General features: G+C 33.9%; 2 protein-coding genes and 1 long non-coding RNA gene across 6 annotated transcripts; 1 reads left to right on the top strand and 2 right to left on the bottom strand.

Annotated features, from left to right (window-relative positions):
* Window positions 1-266: 266 nt before the first annotated feature.
* On the top strand, window positions 267-13665 carry LOC120334390 (cerebral cavernous malformations 2 protein-like). 2 transcript variants are annotated; one of them, XM_078120397.1, is made up of 17 exons: window positions 267-426; window positions 968-1171; window positions 2031-2114; window positions 2449-2539; window positions 3052-3144; window positions 4038-4093; window positions 6931-7063; window positions 7877-7931; window positions 8027-8137; window positions 8632-8839; window positions 9426-9567; window positions 10131-10233; window positions 10314-10408; window positions 10714-10878; window positions 11208-11342; window positions 11690-11751; window positions 11830-13665. In XM_078120397.1, exons 1-17 carry the CDS (start codon window positions 370-372, stop codon window positions 12127-12129), a joined length of 2094 nt encoding a protein of 697 aa, XP_077976523.1. In that variant the 5' UTR covers window positions 267-369; the 3' UTR covers window positions 12130-13665. The 2 variants fall into 2 exon arrangements, with proteins under 2 accessions (XP_077976523.1, XP_077976524.1); XM_078120398.1 differs by lacking the exon at window positions 8027-8137.
* A 518-nt stretch (window positions 13666-14183) lies between these two features.
* LOC120334386 (integrin beta-1-binding protein 1-like) lies at window positions 14184-18693 on the bottom strand. Its single transcript, XM_039401891.2, has 6 exons — window positions 17442-18693; window positions 17227-17332; window positions 16786-16904; window positions 16381-16473; window positions 15676-15837; window positions 14184-14923 (listed from the first exon to the last, which is right to left on the bottom strand). Exons 1-6 carry the CDS (start codon window positions 17523-17525, stop codon window positions 14828-14830), a joined length of 660 nt encoding a protein of 219 aa, XP_039257825.1. The 5' UTR covers window positions 17526-18693; the 3' UTR covers window positions 14184-14827.
* A 1046-nt stretch (window positions 18694-19739) lies between these two features.
* LOC120342381 (uncharacterized) lies at window positions 19740-25015 on the bottom strand. 3 transcript variants are annotated; one of them, XR_013480570.1, is made up of 5 exons: window positions 24912-25015; window positions 22578-22774; window positions 21834-21955; window positions 21216-21376; window positions 19740-20240 (listed from the first exon to the last, which is right to left on the bottom strand). It is a non-coding gene; the product is annotated as an uncharacterized LOC120342381 (long non-coding RNA). The 3 variants fall into 3 exon arrangements; XR_013480569.1 differs by lacking the exon at window positions 24912-25015 and adding an exon at window positions 23131-23246; XR_013480568.1 differs by lacking the exon at window positions 24912-25015 and having other exon boundaries at window positions 22578-23070.
* Between the last annotated feature and the right edge of the window lie 320 nt (window positions 25016-25335).

Here is a 25335-nt window from a genome sequence, read left to right as displayed (position 1 = left end):
ACATAATAACTGGCTAACTACGGTAATTACTAATCCCATAACCGAATGAAAGACCGTGATTCAGTGATTTGCCATATGATTGAGCTGTCTCATCGACTCCTCTCCCTCAGTATGAAGATGTAAATATTATGTCACTGTGTTCAAAATCCTCCCAAGTTAATTTTTTTTTTTTTTGCTTTGGTAGGAATCCTGTAGCATCTGGATTTATCACTTCAAATGGTCATATGGATGAAAATTTAACATCTAAGAGTATTCGCTTTCATTCTTATTTTTTTAATTTCAAGTTAGCATTAAATTTGTCATGAATGTACTCGTATATGAAAATGATGGTCATGGCTTCCACTATTCAAAGCACTCCAACGAAAGGATATGTTGATTTTTGCTTTCACTGAAATGGAAGACGATGGACGCAGGAGCAGCAAAAAGGTTTAATACACACTTTGTTTTTTTCTATTATGATTTAGGATACAGTGTGGTAAAATTGTTTTAAAACTTAGCCGAACTATGATATTTGTCAGTTTAATTTTGTTGTTTCTAAGGCTGTAAAGTGTTAGAAAATTTATACCTGACCTGAGCGCCAAGCATTATTGAAAACAGCTCTTGAGTTGACAAAAGTTTTGCCTCCGATTCTAAGTAAACCCACTCTTGATACGTTAACATTGAGGACTTGATACTTTGATTTCTTCTTGGAAACTTCGATTGTTATTACCAATGAAAGTAATAACTACTGACTCGACCTCGCGACTGAAAATTCAAATTTCTACTCCCGAGTTGTGTGAGTTATAAAATAAATACATGCTCTGAGACTTGAATTCCCTGTTTTCATTTCATGATGCAGATTCCAATTTTGCCGAGGGTAGGCTACTGTACTGCACTATATCTAAGATTTAGAGTTGTAACTTAAGTTTGAGTACTTAGATTTATTAATATTTGCTCTGTCTAAAAAACATTTATTTTTCATTTTTAGTCGAGTTTGTTCAAGTGGGTAACAGGTCGTAGTAGTCGTCCCTCACCTCCTGGCCCTGGACGTCGTCGTTCAGGACATTCAAGTTCAAGAGAATTATATCCTCCCACGGAAAGGCGACCTCTGCGATCTGTGCCCCTCGTGGGTCCACATTATCGAGTCGAACCAGAGATATTAGTTACCGAATTTGTGGAAAAAGAAGTTAAAGTACGTGACACCCTCAATTTATATCATGTTTTTATTAGTTTCCTTCACTATGATTTTTTCTATTTTTGATACAAGATAATGTTCTGGGTAATGGAACTATGGTTGGACATGTAAAAGTCGTTAATCTTTGTATTCATAGTGTAGTAATTAATGCTTTAAATCAGCGGAGGGCCCGTTACAAATAACTGGGTTAAACCAGTTAACCTTCTAGTGGTTGCATGTACAAAAAAGCCTTGTAACGTCATAGATAATAAATTGGACTTAGGTATAGGCTTTGCAACACAAAGGAATTAGAATTACCCGTCAGTTTAAGCTGAATTAAATACTTATTTCGCTGGCTGCAGACCATTAAACATTTGCATTTACCCAGGGCCGCACAATTTTTTCTTGTAGGCGCATTTGGCCCAAAGTGGCACACCCCTGCTTTATATCGAAGCCTAAAAATAAAAATGGCAACTATCTTTGTTACTTAGACATGATGTTTTAATAATGATTAGTTTGAATTTTCTTTTGGCATCTCTAGTAACCTCGAAACGGGGATATCAACAATGTAAGCATTTTTAGATGACCAACCCATATTGAATTCATGACTATTCTCAATAATAATTGGCAATATGTCATTTATTTCAAGTAGAATATTTAATAAGAAATATATTCCACATTCAGCCTTTACATGTCATCGATACAGTACCATTATATCATATTGTTATGCATTATTAATGCATTCAATTTTATACAGTTTTGTCATAAATTGTTTTTTCCCATACATAAATCATATTTAATTTAATGGTATATTATATATGTTTCATCTATAACTCATGCTTGGTTGAGTTCAAATATACTTCATATTATATTCCAGTACTTAGGAACCATCTCAGACCTGGATTGTAATTTTGATGCCACGGATCGAGCTTCATTACTAAAGATTGTCGATGAACAGCAGGTAATTGATAATTTCCTATAAACGGTTTTATTTTCCGCAAAAAGGTAAATTTTTGAGAATTGGAAATTTCTTGTTATAAATATTTATTGATGAAAATTTTTTGTTATCACACCATACTTGAAGGCACTAGCCAATATGTTTTTTTCAAATTAATGCATATCTTGGTGATTATTGACAGTCAAAAATTTGATAGTACCCAACTAATTACAAAATAATTTTATTCGAGGGGGGGGATGAATATATTATAGATCAATAAATCCTGATGTTCCTCATTTGTTACAGTTCTTAAAGTTGCTATAATTATCAAATTTCTTCTATAATTACCGTTTTTCAGGCTCTCGATTTGATGCCATGTGTTCCATCATATGAAAATGACATTATCGTCAGTTTTTCAGTCCATAATATCAAGCTTCTACGGAGGGATGGTAAATTGATTTTCACTGTTTATAAGTTTTAGATTTTGTAATATTCTAATATAAATCATTATTAGTGTTGATGAGTATTAAGATTATATCAAATTTTCTACTATATACCAACAAAAGTACTTGATTTAAACTGATTTTTGTATAAAGCCCAATGTTTCAAATTAAAACACATGTTGCCTCAATTTTTTGAAATATTTTAATATTTATGTAACACTAACACTTGAAGGTGGCCTTGATTTATAAGTTTCACGTTTTATTTATATTTATTTATTTCCACGTTTCCACTCCAAAAAGGCCCTGAATAAGCAGACGCCATGTGTGTGAAAAAAGCTAACACTGGCTATAAGGACCCTTAGGTAATTAATGACGCACTGGGTGGGGTGGCGGGTATGGGGTTCGTAACCGAATATCTTTAGCATGCGACACCAACACAGTAGCCAGAAACAGAAAAAATTTCAGAAATTTTTTTGTTTCAATTTCTACATTTTCTTAACAATATTTTCTATCTTCAGGAGAGAAAATGATTCACAGGATACAAACTCACAAGATAGCAGCTGTCGGTTACGTGAGAGACGACAACCAACATTTAGTGTTTATTAAATTCGGTCAGTTGGGAATACTTAATCATATTGCGTTTGTTCTTTGTTACAACATTACAAAATGTCTGTAACATTATACAAGATTTGGTCTCACGTTATTTTAAAATTATCTGTGAGCTATTGTTGAATTTTTTTGAAAAATTTGAGAAATTACTGATTATTTATTTTATAAGCTCAAACTTTTGATTAAATTGATTTGAAATTGGGTATGATGCTAGTTTGTGTGTGCTCTAAGCTAGGTTTTACCAGTGTTTTGTAAAAGGCCTCATGCCCAGAGTCACTGGTCATTTGAATCTCGAGTCGAGTATATCACTCAGTTTTGCTGATGGTTAGTTGAATACGAGTCCGAGTCATCTCATTTATATGACTCAACTCACTTTTGAGTCTTTGATAAATTGTGTCTCTGAGCTGAGTAAATGACTTAAATCTCTCAGGTGATGAGTTATACCAATTAATTTTAATTCATATGGCCAATCCTTTTTCAACCTACTTATAATATAAAAACTCGGAAACTTTGGAAAGACTCGGAAACATATTTTCAGATTCATTCTATCCCTTCTTTTCTTATTGTTATCATTGTCTGTTTCAACAGTCATAAACAAATCATAGTTTTCAATTCATACAAAAGAAGCCAGATGACGTTGATACCTCACGATTCCTTTGTTTTATGAAAATTTTGATTCCTATTGTTAATATATATTTATATCTGTAATGTTAGGTCTCGGCAGTTCCTTCATTGTTTACGAGACTAATGCCATTCAAATTAAATAAAGTATTTACTTGTTGTCTCCTAAATCATTTTTAATCGAGAATTTTTTTGAATCAATATCAATTTCATGGTTACCTCTGGTTCATTAGTGAAACAATCTTGATCTAATATGATTTTTTTCTTTATTTAGCGTCGGAATTGAATCCCAAAATGTGCAATTTATCAATTCTCTGCTGTGATACTAAGGTAAGAATTTTAAATAAAATTTATTGATTTGACATTCAAAATCAGTTCGAATTAGTATTAGAACAGGAAACAGACCTTTTCTAGTCCTATCATTCATGTCCGAACTAATTATAGAAATAAGTCATAAAAGTTTTTGAAATATTGACTCTATTTTGAACGTGATTAAGTAGGTTTTCTGTCTAAAATCACAGTCCCCAACAAGGGAGAAATTTTTTTTGCATTTGCTGTGGTTTTATTAATATTCTTTGTTTCTTTATTATTATTATAATATTTTTTTTTCACGCTTTATAATTTACTTGAAATGAGTGCAACTTGCACATAACACTAGTTTTAGTTTTTAACGAAAAGATGGAGGGAAAGTTTTCAAGACGCACTAAAATGAAAATTGTGGTTTTCAATGGTAAATAAGGATATAGTTGGAATATTTAAAAAAAATTATTATCTATGTCTTATTCTCGATTAATATAATATCTGACTTGTTCTCGCAAAACATGTTTTTTACCCTCACTCGTAATATTTCACAACATTTAGGTAATCGTATTATAAGGCTTTCAGCATTACATACAAATTAAAATCTGAGGGATTATTTTGAATATATAGTCAAGTGTATTAATAATCACTTATTATTTTAAATCATTCACAAAATTAGATATGTGTATAAGCATGGCCATGCATGATTTATAGGTTATTTGAATTGGCCCTACTTGAAACAGTGTTAAATTTCACATCAATCTTATTTGTCATTATACACTTTGTCGGTCAGTAGACCATATCTTAATCGCCGCGGAGACGCCAATACAGAACACCCGTTTATACGCTTTAGTGTGCTTTGTTAGCTATCCCACGTTGGATGGGTGACGTCACATAAACCACGGCCTATATATACTCTCTCATTCATTTTTGGATTCATTTATTGCCGTACTCTCTCTGAGAGAGAGTGGATGTATGAATTGTAAGATAGCGTACTGTGTAAACAGTATTATACTAATATTATACACTATGTATTTATATTCATATCGTGTTCGGTCCGGGTCTTAAATTAAATTTCACCGAGTACGGCCCAAAGGTAACGGCGCGATCCATCTTTAGCCTGTTCTCATATTTGTGTTAAAATTTGAAAAATTTGATTTCAAGTAATGACTATTGTTGTGAACAACTTGAGACACAAATATTAATATCATGTTAAACTGTGTCTATTCAGTATTATTTATTCAATTTTGTCCTACTTATATACCATACTGATTTGTTCCATAATCTGAAATTACCACTCATATTTAAAGTAAAATAGCATAACATTGGGACTCTTTGACCATGTTGGCATTGCAGGAATAGGCTGATGTGACCATAATAGTACTGAAGACCAATCTAAAATTGGATAATTCGCTATTCTGAAATGTTCTGAAATATCAATAAATACTTTCAAATCAAGTCAAATCTGGGTATTCTAATTAGAAGCGTGTTTAGAATGAACAAGTTGACAGATCACTGAATTGCGAAAGTAGTTTAATATTTTCTAATTTTATCAGGCTATGATCCAAATAGGTTCTGAAAATCAGAATTTTTTATGATAAATACATTGCGTTCGATTCATTTTTCAAGCGCCATGATGTCAGTATTTTTAAATATATCACAACATAAATCTCTAATTATTCTCCTCATTAATGGAATCCCATAATTTATGATGCATTAAATATTCGAAAGGTAGAATACTTTCAAGGTACAGGTAAAATTTATCATGGCCAAGTAAGGCACATCACACTAATACAATGTAATGAAGATGTGCTTTATTAATGCAAAAAGCTTGCTATATGTAGTCTGTAGAACCAATTATTTGTGGTTATAATGTCAGATCATAATGTCCAATTTTTTGAACGAACTCCACTGACCTGATAATTCCCTACTATTTTTATACCAGCAGTCACTCCGTACATGACATGATACTCGTCTGACTGGAAACTCAAGTCACATGACTAGCGTAATATTTCTTGGTCAAAATTGATAGAAATGTAACATGACAATTGAGACAATTGGACTGCAATTGAGACAATTGGACTGCATAATTAGATTTCTTTATTATATGTTGTGTAGTCGTCTATAACGTAAAAACTAAAAATGTAGTTCTATGGACGTATGAAAACTTTGTAAATCAAAAGACTGTTATTGAATTGAGATTCATTTCTTGAAAAATGTATATTTTGTCATTTTTAAATTTTTAGGGTTATATCATTCGTATATGCCCTATGTATATATTTATTTTTTACGCTTGGCACATTAATTTGTTACTTTTCTATAAATAGCTATAGAGAAAAATTAATAAATTTTCTCTTGTTTGTTTTATTCGTGGTTCTGTAATCAAAATATATTACAAGACGTCTTTGTAAACAAAGAAAGTACTTGCTTATTATTACATCATAATAACGATGGCATCTTATTGGTCAGTTATTTGTATTTGTGAATGTTGAATTAATAATAGTTAGATTTTTTATGAGAAAAAACATTAATTATCCCATGATTCATTTGGTTGTGACGGCACGCCTTAAATTTTCAATGAAATATATTGCGAAATTGGGTAATTTGAATAAGTTGGTAGTGAATGAGGATTTGGTCCGATGGGGAAATTTTGAAAATAAAACTGAGAGAATGTGACTGCTGAATATTTGAAATTCAGTTCCTTAAAATTAGTTTATATGTGTGTTGCGAGTTTGCGTCGCAAAATACTTTCGTCTCGCCTTCAGTTTGATTTAATGTTACATTTATTTATCATATAATCATCCTCTTGTATTATTGAATACTTCTTTAGAGCCATGTTTAACAAAAATTCTCAATTTACGTTTCAGACAGCGGCAGAAGAAGTGTGCTCTCTGGCACAGCAAGTGTTTCAGTTAGTTTACACTGATTCAACAATAGATTTTCTCGACAAGTCCATAATGGATGGTGCTATAACTCCCAAAAATCATTCTTACAGCACTGGTGAGTTAGATTCGTGTTTGAAGATCAGCGATAATTTCACGATATTAAACCAAATTTTGTTGATAAAAATATATTTTTAAATGTCAAAATCTTTATTCCCCAACCAAAATAAATTTTGGGTCAAATTTTGGTATGTATTAATAAAAAATTCATCTTAAGGGTCAAGAAATAAAATGGTCACGTAACGCAATATTTCCCGAGTTATCAATGTTTTTTTCGAGCACTTCCACTCTTGTTACATTCTGCTGTATTCAAATATTGTTTCGCAATTAAACGTTAACAGATCTCTATTTTTAATTTGTCATCGACACCATAGACAAATATTGAAACAAGTGACACTGTTATTAGAGATCACAAATTTTAAATCTATATAAGGCATATCACGGAACAGTGATTAAACATCATACTATCTTTGATTCACCAATTCTTAGGATGTTTGTTGTTTACTCTCTAAACAAGGCTCTTGTTGTCACGAAGTAATATTACTTTGCGATGCTTGATGTGTGCATTTTCCTATATCACGGCCTATTATATACTCTTTCACTCACTCACTGTAACATGTGTACCAGGTTAGGGTTAGGCCATGATTTTATTTCGATGTCTGTCTGTATTAGCCAAGTGAATATACCCCTGCCCATTGGTTTCAGTCCCTTTACACAACTTGATGTAAAATAGTTGAACAAAATTAGTTACCTCCATATTGTTACACATATTTCTGGAGCGTCCCTAAATTTATATAAGTAATAATTTGGTCATCGTGTTGGCACATATTTTAAAATTACCATCACCTTATCTTCCTCGTTCTTTTTACAGATGATTCAGATAAAAAAGACACTGTTACTGTAAGCTCCAGGGACTATGCTCAATAGTAAGTTGAATCATAGAAAAATTTTTCATAAATAGTCTTCTATTCAAATGTTCAGCATAGTGTCATGACAGCTTATTATCTCTTTCATCTTTCAGCTCCTTAAATAAGAGTGCAGACTCACTCATTCTATCAACTACCTCGAAAAGTACTAATGGTTACACAGGAACTCAACCCACAGCCTTCAAACGGATGAGTGCAGGACAAATGTAAGTTAGCATCAACAGCGTGCAATATATTTTATTATTTGCAAGAGTGAAGAATGAGTCCTCTGATCGAGGCAGGTTTTTTCAAACAAGCAATGTTTTAATCACTTTTGAACAATGTTTAATAAAGCAAAATTTTGTTTTTCCGACGGATAAATTCTGAATATATACTGGCCTGTTGTTCAATCCTCAGTCCATGTCAGAAATGGTAGTAATATTTACCGGTAACTGTTAAATTTTTCTGTAAGGATGGACTTCGGTACTGTAGAGAGTCGTAACCGACCAGAATTTTCATGGACTGTCTTATCTACCACATAATTATTAAACATATTAATATAAATTAACTATCAATTATCAGTAAATCTGGTAAGCATGATTTTTGATTTCTAAAAATTAAAATATCCCCTTTATATTCAATTTTTTACACATATAAAGTGTAGCCAATCGGATTGGTTTTAATGAACAACTATCTATAATATCCAACTCTTTTTTCACAGCATTGAAGGCAAAGGATCCAGTTCCACCCTGCCTCAACCGATTCGCCATTCTCGATATCATCGTAGGTCTGGTAGCAGTGGATCATCGAGCAACAACAATATACCACCTATCACACATGCTAGCACTCTCACACTCACTAGCCCTGTCACTTCAACACAGACTTTTCCTGTACACAACGCCCTGCAACTTCATGATTATATTACGGTGGTAAGTGTGAGCCGTTTTTCCTGTCACTTTATGAATGTTGGAATATAGACCTAAGAGGGTAATGCTGGATATATATGGGTATAGAGCGGGGGTGGGTATGGGTTTGAACCAGGGGACAAAAATTTTGCCCATCCAGACTGGCGGGCCATGTAAGTGTTGGGTAAAAAGTTTTATGAACAATATTCACAGTGTCACAAAAGTGAAAAAAACAATAATTACCCAAAAATCTGGATTTGGCCCACGGGCCGCCTTTGCCTATGTCAGATATAGAGATAGTATAGCTGTTGTAGCTGCACACTAACACAAATGTATTTCTGGAATGTTTCATATAGGAATATATTTGTGTTAGTGTGCAGCAAGACTCTTGAATCACTTGAGATGTTATCTTTTTTCTCGCTACAGCATCCTTGCATTATATGCATACGGATACACCGCCCCAAAGCATAGAAGAAGTTAGGTAGTTAGTCTTGCAGAAACCAAATAATTCTCTAATTTCATTGTGGAATGACAATTTATAAAAACTTGAGATTCTTGCAAATAGATACTTGTTGTACATAATCTCCTCAGAATCTGTTATTCTATTCAGCTAAAAGAGCAACTGACAAATATTGAACTCAAGGAATTTGCCAAGTTATTAAATCAATTTCGTACTGGCGGAATTTTAATTCAAGATTTTTCTAATCAACTTTTACAAATGTACACAGAGGAAAGAAAACATCTTCTTTTAGGTGAGTAAATACACATCAGTTTTTTTCCCCCTACATAACTGTTTTTAAGTTTTTTTGTATTCGCATTGGGCATAGTGGTCCATAAGTTTGCTGAGACATGAGTTTTTTTATTTGTGAGTGAGTGAGTACATGTGCTGCTGCAACTCGGACGCTGTTAAAGTGACAATTAATCAAAACAATATTTATTTCAACTATTCAGGATTGTTAAATATAATTTTTATCAATTACCGATGATTTATAGGAAATTACCTGTTGAAGATGCCACAATTTAAATTATATTCTATCTTCGGCATTCATAAATATTACTTGAGAAACAGAATGTATTCAGAATATAAAATTATTTGGTTTTGGCCATCTTCAACGCAGATTTGCACATGCAATAAAGAATAATATTTCACAAATTACAAATTCATTTATTTCTATAGGTTGAAATCCCACTGTATACTAGCTTACACTTATTGACTGGGCCATCATGACCATGAAAAAATCCATATTCCTCTCTGTATGGATATACAATTAATAATTTTCAAAGATTTTTTATTGTTATTTCTTTTTTTTTTCAGGTATGAGACATTTTATTCCGAATGCTAGTGATTTGACATTTTTTAACAAATTTTTGAAAGACAATAACGTTGAAGACATTTCCGCTGATTCTGCAACAGAAAGGTAACTGGCGTTTCTACCATAACATTTTTTTCTTACTATCAAATTGATAATGATTATATATGAAATTATCTTCTTGACAGCTGGTGGGCACAGGCACCCCGCGTTACTCCTCGAACATTATCAGAAACGGAGGAGAGTACTGCTTCAACGTCTGTGACTACAGGAAATGTAACAGGTGTTTATATTTATTTCACTTTGAAATTGGTCATGTCTTTTACATTGTTAGCACAAGGGCTGAGAATAGAGGAAAGTGTACTTTTGACTGAAACTTTGAGCTTTTGGAAACTAGCTCCAACTAAGAGCTAAATCCAGATTGACAAGATTTTTGACTTGCATCTTGACTTGATGTTGAAGCCATTTTATCAGTCTCTTTCCCCCGGGAATAAATTTTGATATCTTTCCTTATTCTATTCAATATTCCAGACTTTGGTGGTTTTTGCTTTTACCTAATTTCATATGACTCATTATTTTTATATTCAGCCGTTTCTGTTTCATCCAGTGGATCAGAACGAGCATCAACATCCATAGTTTCTAACGACGATAGTGGTGAATGGAAAGATGTTCTAGGTAATATTGAGAAATTTGGAATATATCCAAGTACAGATTCATCTGGCGGTGGAGAGTTGAATGCAAGTTTCAAGACAGGTGTGTTTTAGTTTTATCTAAATTATTTCATGTATTCGTAATTTTTTTTTTGTAACAAAATTTGTTCTCGCCGAGTTTTGTGCACTCGCTCAGAAGGCTGATGTCTGAGTGAAGTTATGGACATTTGAATGACATGGAACATTCTCTTGATACAGCATCTGTGCGTTATACATATATCAGTTAATAGTTGCATCAAATCAAATTTTCAAACTTTGTAAACAGACCTTATGAGGAATAACACCAACAAACACATTAATTATTATTATTGAATTAACATTTCTTAATTTTCAAAATTGAATTTTCATAATTTAACATTTCTATGTTTTCAGTTAATGGGACGCCGGCGACTTCTGGGACTGGCATTCTAGAACTCGACCCGCCTTCTTGTACGGAAGAAACTATCATCAAATCATATGTAGCTCCGGTAGCTGCGCCTGTGCCAGAGGAATTCCAGGATGCTAAGGGTACTTTATAATTTCTGTAATATATACATTGTTTCCGTTTAGAAAAATATTCTTCCAATGTAGTGAAAGTAGAAACATTTGGCTGGTTGTCTGCTTGTTTTATAAATTTTTATGTAAAACTTATTCTGTGTAATTTCTACTTTTAATACATTTGATATTCTTTAATAATAAATGATTATTGAAAATGAGCGGCTCTTAGGTGGTTGCTTTGTGGCGTGCCATTTAGTTATTAGGAAGATTTATGGTAAAAGTTAAGTAATATAGATTTCATTGATGTTTAATACAAAATATTATGTTAAATAAAAGAGATTCTAATTAATATTCATGTTATTTTTCTATATTTTTAGAAGAAAACGTTGCATCAGCTGATACGAAGTCACTAAAATTATCACCTAAAAAAATGCAACATGTAAGTTTTCGAATATTTTTTCCTTTTTATTTTCTTCAATAAATTATTGAACTTTAATTTCATATTTTTCAATTGCAGACTACTTCTCAATCATTAGGAACAGAATTTTCACGTACTCCCCAAAAAGTTGATCGTAAATCGACAGAAACACGAAAGTCATTATCGGACACAACTTTACAAACAATGCCTTTAACTAATACAAACTTAAGGACTTTTACCAAATCGAAAGAGAAAAATTCACCTGTCGCAGGGCAGGGTGGCAACGAACCTGGTGCTACTGTCCCAATTTCTCCTAAAAAGACTCAACCAAGCAAGCCACAAAAAGAGCACAGAAAAAAGAAAAAACACAAAAAAGATGAAGTAGTGGCGATGTTATAAAGACTTCAGGCAGTCATGTTTCACATAGGAATGCGTTACCTAATTAGGGTGGGTATGGGACATTTTCTTTCATTTTCAATTCCAGTAAAAGAACTGATTAAGCACACTTTGACAATAGACAGCAATCATTTTTGGATATCTGCGTCCGAATAGTTCAATATTATGGAATTTATATTTTCACTGTATATTAGGTTGCAGTCCAATTTTTACTTTCCAAAAATTATGATATCACTTGAAATTTTCATGTTTCACAAAATCATTGACTAAAGATTTGAATGAGTGACGAATTTCTAATCTTGAACAATAATCTTTAGACATTTCAGTAGCTATAGCATACATTTATCTTAGCTCAGAATCAGAACCCAAATTGTTACTGTTTAGTTCTTTGGGCACAATTACCAATATTTTAAAATGCAATTATCGAAGGTCGCATATTCCTGCTGAAAGTCATTTAACATCGAAACTGTCTTGCGACGAATATATATCATTTTCAATTTTTTTTCTCGTTTTTCATCAAATTTAATCACTTCACAATGTTACTAAGATTTACTTCAATATTGTACTGATTTGCTTTTTTTTTTCATTTATATGAAATGAAATGTTTTTAGTGTATGAAATTGAATAGTATGGAATTGAAACTTTGGTTTAATTATTTTTGCGAAGCCAGCTCATTAAGCACTAATTGACCATTACCATATACAACATGCAAAAACTAGATACATATCATAAAATGTAACGGGAGTTGAATATTTCATTTAATTAACTTGACCACAGAATTGGCATCATCCTTTCAAAAAATAATTCAGTGCCATTCGTGTGTGGCAGTCTATTTTGCCATTTATTCAAACAAATTTATATGGTTGTTTGGATATCTGATTATTTTCACTGAACTAAAAAAAATAGTTTTGATAGCCATTGTGCCAATATGGATATGACTACATCATCTCCTCATGTCCTAAATTTTTGCACAGATATTGTGTGTGGTATATTATAAGCCATCAATTTAATTTCAATATATACAGTGGATTCCAATGTAAAACTATCTGGTCAAAAATTAATCTGCACCATTGGGAGTCTTTTTTTCACAAAATAGGGTTCTAAAATGCATGCATTATGAAATAAATAGGTTTTCCCGAAGTATGTGAACCAAGATGCCGGACACCGAAACGTAGTATGTGTACCAGGTTAGGCCATAATTTCAGGTACAAATACAACGGGAGTCACTTGGCTAGTCCCCGAACTCGTAATAGAATTAAAATAGGGAAAATTGGAATCAAATTATGGCCTAACCCTAACCTGGTATACATACTTCGGGAGTACCGATAAATAACAGAACAATATAGGAGTGGCACCAAAGCAGACCACTAGGTCCTAAATTCTTAGTCAATATTTTTATTTTAATAAAATCATGTCTTTTGCGTTGGTTGCATAAAATGATTCATATCAAGTAGATATGGCAGTTAATTTCTTCTTTTTAATTCGCCTTCTAATATTTATTGCTTTTATATCTTTGAACTTGATATTTTTAACAGCCAATTTATGTATGTTTTCTACATGAAATAGAGGGTAAGTTATGGTATTTTGAAAGGAAGAGGCAATCAAGTGAAGTTTCAAATAAGCCGGCTTAACTGGCGAGGAGCAGAAAGTTGCAGTGGATAACTAAGCTGTAGTTTCTGTGGGCAGTCTGAAAAAAGAATTCTCCAACCAAAATTAATCTTGGTCTCTAAAGCAGGGGCGGGCAATTATTTTTTTGAGTGGGCCATAACTCTATGGGATTCGTTTTGTGTGGTGATGTCAATAAAATTAGTTGTATGGTTCCGCATGTGAGCAGATCTTGTGCGGCAGACTAATTTGCCCACCTGATGTGTGTTTGGCGACCAAGCAAAAATTGATCCAGTCTTATGGAGCCCCACCCTCGCTAAGAAATATTCCAATCAAGACTACAAACTTCCTCACATGTCTCTTGAATGCGTATTTACTCAAAACCCAATTCCAGAAAAATTCCTTCCTACAAGTCACCATCAAGAATTTTAACATGGTACGATAGTCTGTACTATGATATAATGATGAATGTTTATTCAATGTAAAAACAAAATAGGGTATGCACAGTGAAATAAGGTAGTGTGAAGAAAGTACATGACATTTGACCCACAAGCCAGTTTCAATAAAGAAGGCTCTAAATCAGGGGTCAGCAACCCTTTGTCGCTCGCGGGCCAAAATTTAGTGTTGCAAGTCATTGATGGGCCGCACATATTTTTAGAAAGGTAAAAACCGAACAGATGGTCGACAAATCACATTTTTTCACACAGATCAGATCTCAAAAAATTCCATTTGAATATTTTCTGCGCCATTGAGCCTTGCACTTAGCACCAACTTTTCTGCAGTTGTCTAATTAAATTATAGGCTCATTAAACCAGTAATTGTGATTTGTGAATTATATACTTGATTGGTTGTAATATAATTTGATCTACATGTGTCTCACAATGAATTCTGTTTTGTAAAGAATATAATCGTCAAAAATGCTATTTTGTCACTATAATTCAATGAAGCGTCGCGAGTCGTATGTTGCCGACCCCTGCTCTAAATCTATTACGGTCGGTTGAAGAAGCTTAGGACAGCTTAATCAAATGTTGAGTTCTCATCTATGCCTGGGAACATTGCAGCTTTTCGTGATGAAAAACAATTCTTCCTCTCGTTTTCATGTTACTGATTGGACGGTTTTTCCTGGAAAAGTAGCACCAATTGCTGTATCAAGAATGTGACTGAAACTTCTACAAACCTCTTGCGCTAGCTCCTAAAATAGAAAAACAGAGTTTATAAAGAAAAAAATGAATGAGAGCTACAGGATATCACTATTGTGTATATTTGCAAATAGTGAGTATAATAAATTGAATTTATACAGTGAGTTAGATTGTCACATGCCCTGAAAAGCATAAAAATTAAAAAAATTTTACAATTATGTGTATTTTCTTGATGCTAGTAGTTACTCGTTTTTCTAACACTCTAGCGCAGTGGTGGGAAACCCATGGCTCCCGAGCCATATATGGCTCTTTTGGTGACGACATACCAAGGCTAAACTTACTATTGTTACCTGATCTCAAACTATAAAGTTATTGTCAAATTGGCAGAACATGCGCTCAATAGCTGCCTATTTTGTTTTAAGAGAAGTACCAGAGACATTGTGACAAAACTAGGGGATTCTGGAACATATTTTGTGACATCACGAAGCGATAGAGTTGGGAGCAATAAAGAAAAGCCGCCCGTCTGTTTATTTGTAATATTTAGCCCTACCGGGATGCCTAATAGAAATAAAGGCGATGAGTATCATCGATTTCAACATATGTGAGCAGTCGTTCAAGGCCCTCAGCGGCAATATGCAGTATCAGAAGTCACAATAAATGTATATTGAGACATTGTATGTGTTGACTTTTGAGTAAAAATTTGAGACATGGAGGAAAGAAAAATGCTGAATGGCTCGCACAGAAATGCAACCGAAAATATATTGTAATAAGTATAATTGTACTTTAGAAAAGCAATGAAGATTACCTTGCTTTCGCATTGATAAGCATGAATATTGAACATCGCTTCCTTGTTGCTGTTTTCAAAATCTCTGGCACATTTTACAGCTAACATTGTATTACCAATAAGTCCATCATCGAAGATAACAATTCTTTCTATCTTGTGAAGAGGAATACGATATAGAACAGTCTGCGTAATGAGATAACAATGATCATAAGTAATATTAAATTTGCATAGTTTGAAATTCGAAACCCTGCTTACGCAAAACCATGCCTGTCAGTATTTACTAAAGTTTGTCGATCTTATATGGTAGTACCATATCCGTGTTTTGGGGAAAATTAGTATTCCGAAATATAACGCAATAAATCATTGCCACTAAGCTGGTTCTAGTGAAAAAAAACATAGCTTGTGAAATTATGATTTTTTTTTTCAAATCATGCATTTCACTCCAACGCAGCCACTATAGTTTACAAGGACCAGTACCTTTCCAAATCGCATTGCTTACTCACATCTACATTTATTATACCCTGGGCAAGTTGATAGACACAAGATTTGAGATTTTCACCACATCAAAGCCACAATGCCCCAATTTAATCCTATTACCAGTACTAATGCATTTGATAAATGACAGTGCTCTGCACTATATTAGATTTGTGTATAGCATCTGAGAATGATAAGTTGAATTTTAAAATAAAATTCATATCAATTACAACACATCAGTTCAATACTTACGCTGTTGCTGGCTTTTGTCAGTTTTATCCCATGTACTGTGAGAGATATAACTGCTTCTTCATTTGTCGCCACAAATGGTAGCTCATTTTCTTGCTAAAAAATAATGGAATGAGAAGTGAAGTATATTTTGGGTCCCCATTTTGAAGACCTATATTACATGATTATTGTTTCGCTACTACAAAACTTAGCTTCTGAAGGGTTTAAATACCCCTGGCTGTTATGAATTATAAAAACATGAATTTCCAAAATATGGTATTGGATAATGAACATGTATTCGTATTATTTGAAATGTATCTAGGTTATTGTCAGATAAAAGTTTGCCTTTGTAAATATACATTAATTATTAACCAGTTCGGATGATCTTTTTAGAAATCATAAAGAATACAATCAGATGATCTTGCATACCTGAGCAATATCAATCAGATTTATAACATCCAGTGGCCCACATCCTGCACCAGAAACATTTTCCAAGCATCCAACGATTCGAACTGGAAAGTCAGTTTCATTGCCATCGGATAACACCACTAAATATTGGGATGACTTATTTCAGTTCATTTAAGCGAAAGGATTTTCAAACATTATCCCGGGGAATGAGGATAACCCAGCTCAATCATATGGCAAACCATGGCCTCTCTTTTTGTTACCAATACGAATAGTGTATGCAGTGTGGGATAAGTTATTGGTTTCAGATGCTTGGGCAGTGAAATAAATAGCCACATATTCAAATTACAGATCTCCAACTTAGGGCACAACAGTGTGTGTAACTCGCTTGTAATTCAGCCTCATAATGCATTTTAGTAAACCTTTCCACACACTGACATGATTATTGTATTTAGTAATGCCAACCTGAGCTTACAGCTGAAGAAATGCTGCCTGCCCTTTTCGAACCAGCCTCTGGACTTGACAATGAACTCGATTTTGAAAGATCTTCACTGGAATCCAAGGAGTGAGACTGCAAAATTATACTATATATATATAGGATATACACTTGCTAACTCAAGTTATCATAGATCTGTATTTGTAGTTTTAATGCATTTTATTTTATCTAAATGTCACATTACCTTGCTCTTTGAACTTCCTTGGCTAAGTGATTGTTCACTGTCATCTCCGCTCAAGCGAGCAATCTTGGTCTGACGCCGAAACATGTCCTATGCAAGTCGGTATTTACTGTGCAGCTAAACAATTCAGCTTCTAGTTCGCTTCTAAAGTATGGATATTGGATTGGCCAACTTCTGAATTTGCTGTCGTGACGTAATGGTTTTTAAATTTGAAATCTAAAGTTGAAACCTCGAACGATAACGATGATTTACTTATCACGTTCAGTATTGAAATTTAGACAACCGCATCTTCACTCAAGCTGGTAGTTTTGGGTTCATTCTAAGTTTCAACTTTTTTTTATACTCCGAATAACCCAAGGGCTAAAGGGTGAACTTGTTGTCAGTGTCTTATAACGGCAGACGATTTTTTTCATGTAAGGCAAAAAAAATCAAACATGCTTAAATTTTGTAACAACCTTTAACCAATGTGTTTACTTGCGACTTCCGTTGGGGAAATGGTTCTAGGGCTGGGCTATAATCATATTAAACTGGGAGAGAAAGGATTGAAGGCAGTTACTCCCAACATTTTAAGGGTGGTTCCACTGGCAAAGTTCGGCTCTAGCCACAATCGAAGTCCGCATTTGCTACAACGACGTAGTTTTTTTATCTGACCTGGGCAGATAAGAAGAAAATAGCAACGTTGAGGAGTCCAGCAATTCTTTTCTCACTGTGTTTAAATGGGGTCGTGAGAATGGGTTATTTGGCAACTGGGTTCAAAGGAACTCTTCACTTCTTTTCAGGGAACTACAACTTGTACAAATACTAGCTCAGACATATATTAGCGCAGCGCAGAGTATTCTCTGCTGAATATCGAATGAAACTAACTACTCTCTATATCAAAAAATAAATATGGCTCAGGTAGATGGCAACTGAAGCCGCTTCGTCACAATTCATTCAGCGTTTGCTCAGAGAGGAGTCCCACTTTCCTTTTGTGTGAGTGAAATCGCTTTGAGAAAATTCTCAATAATAAAAAACCAGTCACCGGTTGGCATCACATAACCGTTTTTTTACAGGGCTTCCACTCCGAACGAGGCCCTACATAAGCAGCCACTGATATCCAAGGAGCTACTTTTATCCGTACTGGAATTTCTCCTGTTCGACATTGGCCACCCAATTTAATACACAAGGGGCGTGTAAATATGAAGCAAAGATGTGTGGTGCCATCATAGTTAACCCTAACACTTTAATCGCTAGGTCATCACGCTGATCATACATTGTAACATGTCGCTACAGTGGAAATTTTGGACCTAAATTTTACAACAGGGGTGATAACTTTTTTGTGGCTTTGGAGCCAGGCCACACAAAAGGGGCCAGGCCACGGAGAAAATGGGGCCAGGCCACGGAGAAAATGGGGCCAGGCCTCAGAATATTTGGGGCCAGGCCAGCGCAATGGTAATGTTAAGACATCCGTATTTGTTTAGTTATATTTTTGTTTATAAGTAATGTGGAAACTGGTAATGTTAAGACATGTACGGTACTTGTACAATTGAACCGTATCGTATGTTACAACCAGGGAAAATGCTGTATTCGAACACTTACTCATTACAAATGTAGAGGTATAAGTTTATTTCGACTCCATAATCAGCAATAGACGATAAAATAATAGATAAAAACAAATGATAAAGTAACTGATTATAGAATCGGGAAAGCAAACAAAACCTCAAGTAAAGTTTGAAGCCTACATATTTCAGATGGAAAGGTATTGATAAAAGAAGTAGTACGTGTTCGCTCACCCAATGTATTACTTATGTGAGGGGGTATATTGCGAGCGATACATTATTGTAGTGTTTCTACTGGTCACCGTATCTATACATTTATATTCCTCACCGCATTCATTGTCTTTTTACTGTAGCGTGAACTGGTGCCTATATGTTAAAAAAAACTCAGTGAAATAAGTTATATTTATTGCTTGTTGCATACCTTTTTGTGATTGTTAATTTTTTTTAGCGAATATGTGTTGTTATTTAATTATTTTCATACAATACATGGTTAATAGATCAGTGAATAATTCCACCAGTGACTCAAATGCTATTATTAAATGAAGTCCGTACTGATAAATTGTGTAGTTCTACCTGTATTGCATAGGCAATTGACAGGGGTTTACACGCTAAGATGTTTTAGATTTGTAATACAAATTGCAGGCACAACATATCGGTAGCTGGTATATGCTATCACAACCACTAGTATCCCAATACTCAACATGCAAAAAAGACTACTCTTCTCCGTTATACATTATCCCTAACAGAAAACAAGATCCATGCATACCAGTTGATTAACTGTTTCATTTATTGAAAAATATGCAAAAAAAAATTGCAAACACCAGATTGGCAGGATTCCAACATACTCTTTTTTAAAATAAGATTCATCTCCGAGGGAGTCCTTTTTGTTAGCATCTTAAGACTTTCCTATTACCGATAATTACTTCAATTATATTCAGCGTAATGAATATCAGGGATAAATGTTCAATCATAAGACTGTTTTTTCAATATAAGTCATCATAGATATATCGGAAAAGTAACAGTAGTACAAACGCATATTAGATAATCATAAGCAAGGAAATTGTAAGACTCTTTTGACTGGAACTGGTTTAGAGATTCAAGGGAAAATTCGCAAAATTCAATTTGGTATTTTTTCAAATTTGTTTTTAGCAACCACACTGGTAAGGTTGAGTATCTCCTCCTACACAATATAAAACCAAAATTATATAGAGTCCGTATTGTTGTCATCATAGCAGACACCATGATATAATTTCTTCTCTCCAAGCTATAAAACAAAAAAATTATGTTAAAATTCTTGATGACTTGAGTGGTTTATTATTTTACAGTACTGGGAATCAAAATACCTATTTCACCAATAAATACTTTTTAATCCTGCACACCATTTTGAGAATACAGGTAAAACGTAAAATTAAATGGTAGTGATATTAGGGAGTGGGGTTTTATGGCACGGTTGTTAGCAACAATATGGGATGAAATTTATCTAACAGAAGGAAGTATGTAGGTTTCATATAGAATTATTACATCATTTTTATTTATCATTGTCAACTATTCAATCCAAATCTAACGAAGATTCAATAAAACATGGTGTTTATTCGACTAGACCAGGGGTTCTCAACCTTTTTTCTGCAAAATACCCCCAAGGCACGAAACAATCAACGTGAACCCCCAGTAATGTGACACCGAACAAAGTTGTGATATATCGATTAACAATTTGTTGAAACAACAATTTATTGATCAGATAAAACTAAATTTAATTTCCCTGTTACTAATATTGCCCTAACTAATAAATTCTTGAAATCCCTTTCAAGTTTCAATAAGGATATCACTTTCTCCAGTGCTCGCAGCACGCTGTATTTTCTGTGAATTTCACATTGTTTACGTCACAATCACAACAACGCAAGATCAGGGAAAATCTATGTTTCAATTGGCATCCAGTTTCAATCGGCACGCATTTTCCTCTGGTAGTAATGAAGGATATTAAAAACAGCAACACGCAAAAACTCGACTGCCATCCAAGTACCCCCTGAAATCTTTTCGCGAACCCCAGGTTGAGAACCCCTGGACTAAAGACTGCTTGGTCCATCCCTGATTTGTATACATCGCAGATCACTTCATTATCAAAAACTCATTAAGCTAGGAAACAAATGGAATGGGCCAATTTTTATATTCTATTCTGTTTTTACTTATTGTTGCCTATGTCCTGCTATAAAGCTCAGTACAAACAATACGTCAAACTCACATTGAGGTACGTAGAATCTGAATAAATCTTCGAGCAATCATAATACCACACTTGCCAATTCCACGTCATTCTATTGTTTTATGTACGCGATGTTTTGAAGAAGCAAAATCAATAACATGGAAACTGCGACAACTGTTTGCATGTCGTTATGACGTGAGCACCTGAGATTATGTTATTTGTTAAAGCCATACTGAACAATTTTTTATCATGTAATACAATTAATACATATTAGGCATTACATGTATTTCTTTACAATGCTTAGTGATTGAGGCAATATTTAAAAATGAAACCAATAGTGGCAAAAAATTCACATCTTACACTTTTATAAAAAAAAGAGTGCTTAATAGGGAACACCATTTGCAAAAAACATCTTGCGAGAACATCTCTTGACAATGAAATTTTTCCAAATACAGCATAAAAATAGCAAATAGTCAAGAAAAATTGTGAAAGAACTTGCAAATGTTATTTTAGGAAAACAAATGTACAAAATTCAGACTTGACTATTAGACACAATCTTGACTGGAACAAAAAAATTTAACCATGGAGATTGTATTCAGGTCTCATCTGTACAGTTATTGTTACAATGATGTGATCAAGGCAAATAATACCAAATCTTACCATTATACTATTCCATCTATTTTAGTATTTAATCTTTGTAGTGGAATCTTGTTCGGAATATAGTTCTTCTCGGAAAAACTTTTTCGCTTGATTCCTGTTTTCATTATCAATTTAAACAATCCCTGAAAGCAGATCCAATTATGTATGTAGTAGTAATCATCACAAGAATATAATACAAATATGTTATGCATGCTTCAGGTGGATATAAAAATATAAGGAATATTAATAAGTATTTCTAGCTTTGTCACAACCGTAAAACATTGCAGAACAATCTCAAAAACAAATATATACTTAAATCTCCACTCAAACCATTTGAATGACTAACGAATATAAAAGTGTGAATCAAAGCTTCCCCCAAAACCAGTCTCAAATGAAAAATCCAGTGCGCCAGCTAATGTTATCTAATAAATAATATACATTGTAATATTAGGCTAAATATATAGTCTGATAAGAGTATTACTTATAAATAGTTTGAGTAAGATAAGCTTGAAATATTTTTCCCAACCTGGTAAATGTAAACTACAAATTAGCTTTCATATTCATAATCTATGATCAAATTGATATGATACCAGCTTCTTACAGCCTAATTCTTGTATACATTCCTCAGTTATCGTATAGTATCTGTTTCACTGCGATCATTACTCATATCAGCATATATTCTGAACAAAAAACATTAATTCCCCAAAAAGTGAAACAAATCTTATGGTACTATTGTTGTAAAGTAACTTAACCATCATTACAAACCTGTTATATGAAATAAAAACTATGACTATTCCACTTCCGACAACATTCAGACATTGCGTCCCCGAATCACCTCGCTGTATGAATCCACTTTTTAAACTGCACTTCCCGGCAACAAATTTCAAAGTATTTACTTTTCAGACAGTCAAACATGATTTCATACTATTATGGTTACCTGTAACTTGAAGATCTTTACTAACCTGTTGAAAACCATGGAAAAAAAAAAATACAAAATCATCTCCATAACAGAAATCAAGTATGGCTCCATATACAGATATACCATGTTTCCCCAAAAATAAGACTGGGTCTCATTTCAATTTTCTTCCGAAAAATAACACTAGGGCTTATTTTCGGGGGATATCTTATATTTTTATTTATTAAAAACAAACTTAAAAAGTAGAGAATTACGAGATTTTCAAATCTACAAACTATGAACCTATATATATTATAACCTATATATGAACCTCGGTTAAATGTGATTCAAGCGAATTCTTTTCACTAATAAGGTTTGCCTGTATAACCTGTTAAACACACAAAAAATAAGACTAATCCACACCTCATAACAGAATTTGAGTGTGGCTCCATATTACTGAACTGCTCAAGTCTGTGGCTCCATTTTCTATCCTGTATTTCCAGGCAATAAATTCTCGGTAAAATGCGATTCAAGCATATTCTTTTCACTAATGAGGTTTGTCTGTACCTTCAAGATCATCACTAACCTGTTAAGCACACAAAAAATAAGACTAATCCACTTCTCAAAACGAATTTGAGTGTGGCTCCATATTACTGAACTGCTCAAGTCTGTGGCTCCATTTTCTATCCTGTATTTCCAGGCAATAAATTCTCGGTAAAATGCGATTCAAGCATATTCTTTTCACTAATAAGGTTTGTCTGTACCTTCAAGATCATCACTAACCTGTTAAGCACACAAAAAATAAGACTAATCCACTTCTCAAAACGAATTTGAGTGTGGCTCCATATTACTGAACTGCTCAAGTCTGTGGCTCCATTTTCTATCCTGTATTTCCAGGCAATAAATTCTCGGTAAAATGCGATTCAAGCATATTCTTTTCACTAATAAGGTTTGTCTGTACCTTCAAGATCATCACTAACCTGTTAAGCACACAAAAAATAAGACTAATCCACTTCTCAAAACGAATTTGAGTGTGGCTCCTTATTACTGAACTGCTCAAGTCTGTGGCTCCATTTTCTATCCTGTATTTCCAGGCAATAAATTCTCGGTAAAATGTGATTCAAGCATATTCTTTTCACTAATAAGGTTTGTCTGTACCTTCAAGATCATCACTAACCTGTTAAGCACACAAAAAATAAGACTAATCCACTTCTCAAAACGAATTTGAGTGTGGCTCCATATTACTGAACTGCTCTAGTCTGTGGCTCCATTTTCTATCCTGTATTTCCAGGCAATAAATTCTCGGTTAAATGTGATTCAAGCGTATTCTTTTCACTAATTAGGTTTGCCTGTACCTTCAAGATCATCACTAACCTGTTAAACACACAAAAAATAAGACTAATCCACTTCTAAAAACGAATTTGAGTGTGGCTCCATATTACTGAACTGCTCTAGTCTGTGGCTCCATTTTCTATCCTGTATTTCCAGGCAATAAATTCTCGGTTAAATGTGATTCAAGCGTATTCTTTTCACTAATAAGGTTTGCCTGTACCTTCAAGATCATTACTAACCTGTTAAACACACAAAAAATAAGACTAATCCACTTCTCAAAACGAATTTGAGTGTGGCTCTATATTACTGAACTGCTCTAGTCTGTGGCTCCATTTTCTATCCTGTATTTCCAGGCAATAAATTCTCGGTTAAATGTGATTCAAGCGTATTCTTTTCACTAATTAGGTTTGCCTGTACCTTCAAGATCATCACTAACCTGTTAAACACACAAAAAATAAGACTAATCCACATCTCAAAACGAATTTGAGTGTGGCTCTATATTACTGAACTGCTCTAGTCTGTGGCTCCATTTTCTATCCTGTATTTCCAGGCAGTAAATTCTCGGTTAAATGTGATTCAAGCGTATTCTTTTCACTAATTAGGTTTGCCTGTACCTTCAAGATCATCACTAACCTGTTAAACACACAAGGAATAAGACTAATCCACTTCTCAAAACGAATTTGAGTGTGGCTCCATGATACTGCACTGCTCAAGTCTGTGGCTCCATTTTCTATCCAGTATTTCCAGGCAATAAATTCTCGGTTAAATGTGATTCAAGCGTATTATTTTCACTAATAAGGTTTGTCTGTACCTTCAAGATCATTACTAACCTGTTGAACACACAAAAAATAGGACTAATCCACTTTTCATACCAGAATTTGAGTGTGGCTCCGTATTACTGCATAGCACCATGGCCTGGCCTGGCCCCGATTTCTCCGTGGCCCGGCCTCAATTTCTCTGTGGCCTGGCCCAAATTTCTCCGTGGCCTGGCCCCAATTTCTCCGTGGCCTGGCCCCATTTCAGTGGCCTGGCCCCATTTCAGTGGCCTGGCCCCAAAGCCACAAAAAAGTGATCACTCCCTCTCAAATTTTAACACAATCAGATACTACGAACAAATCTAGTTGTTACTCGTTTAAAAAATATTGTTTTAGTGGTCATCTCAAACTATTTTATCTCATGTTAATTTCCTTCCAAAGAATTCAATGACCTAACTGAACTTTGGACAGCCAAAATCAGTAATTCACTTCACAGCGAGTCATAAACAAAATTTCAAAATCAGAAACACATCTTTAAACA

Source organism: Styela clava, chromosome 15, assembly GCF_964204865.1.
Source record: "Styela clava chromosome 15, kaStyClav1.hap1.2, whole genome shotgun sequence".
Lineage (NCBI taxonomy): Eukaryota > Metazoa > Chordata > Ascidiacea > Stolidobranchia > Styelidae > Styela > Styela clava.
Note: the sequence above shows the minus strand (reverse complement) of the source record. Positions and strands in the feature narration are given on the sequence as shown.

Coding starts and splice junctions, on each gene's coding strand:
- LOC120334390 (XM_078120397.1), top strand. CDS start 370: ATGTTGATTTTTGCTTTCACTGAAATGGAAGACGATGGACGCAGGAGC. Junction 11,343..11,689: donor GGAATTCCAGGATGCTAAGG/GTACTTTATAAT, acceptor CTATATTTTTAG/AAGAAAACGTTGCATCAGCT. Junction 11,752..11,829: donor CACCTAAAAAAATGCAACAT/GTAAGTTTTCGA, acceptor TTTCAATTGCAG/ACTACTTCTCAATCATTAGG.
- LOC120334386 (XM_039401891.2), bottom strand. CDS start 17,525: ATGTTTCGGCGTCAGACCAAGATTGCTCGCTTGAGCGGAGATGACAGT. Junction 16,474..16,785: donor ATCTGATTGATATTGCTCAG/GTATGCAAGATC, acceptor ATTATTTTTTAG/CAAGAAAATGAGCTACCATT. Junction 14,924..15,675: donor CTTATCAATGCGAAAGCAAG/GTAATCTTCATT, acceptor TTTCTATTTTAG/GAGCTAGCGCAAGAGGTTTG.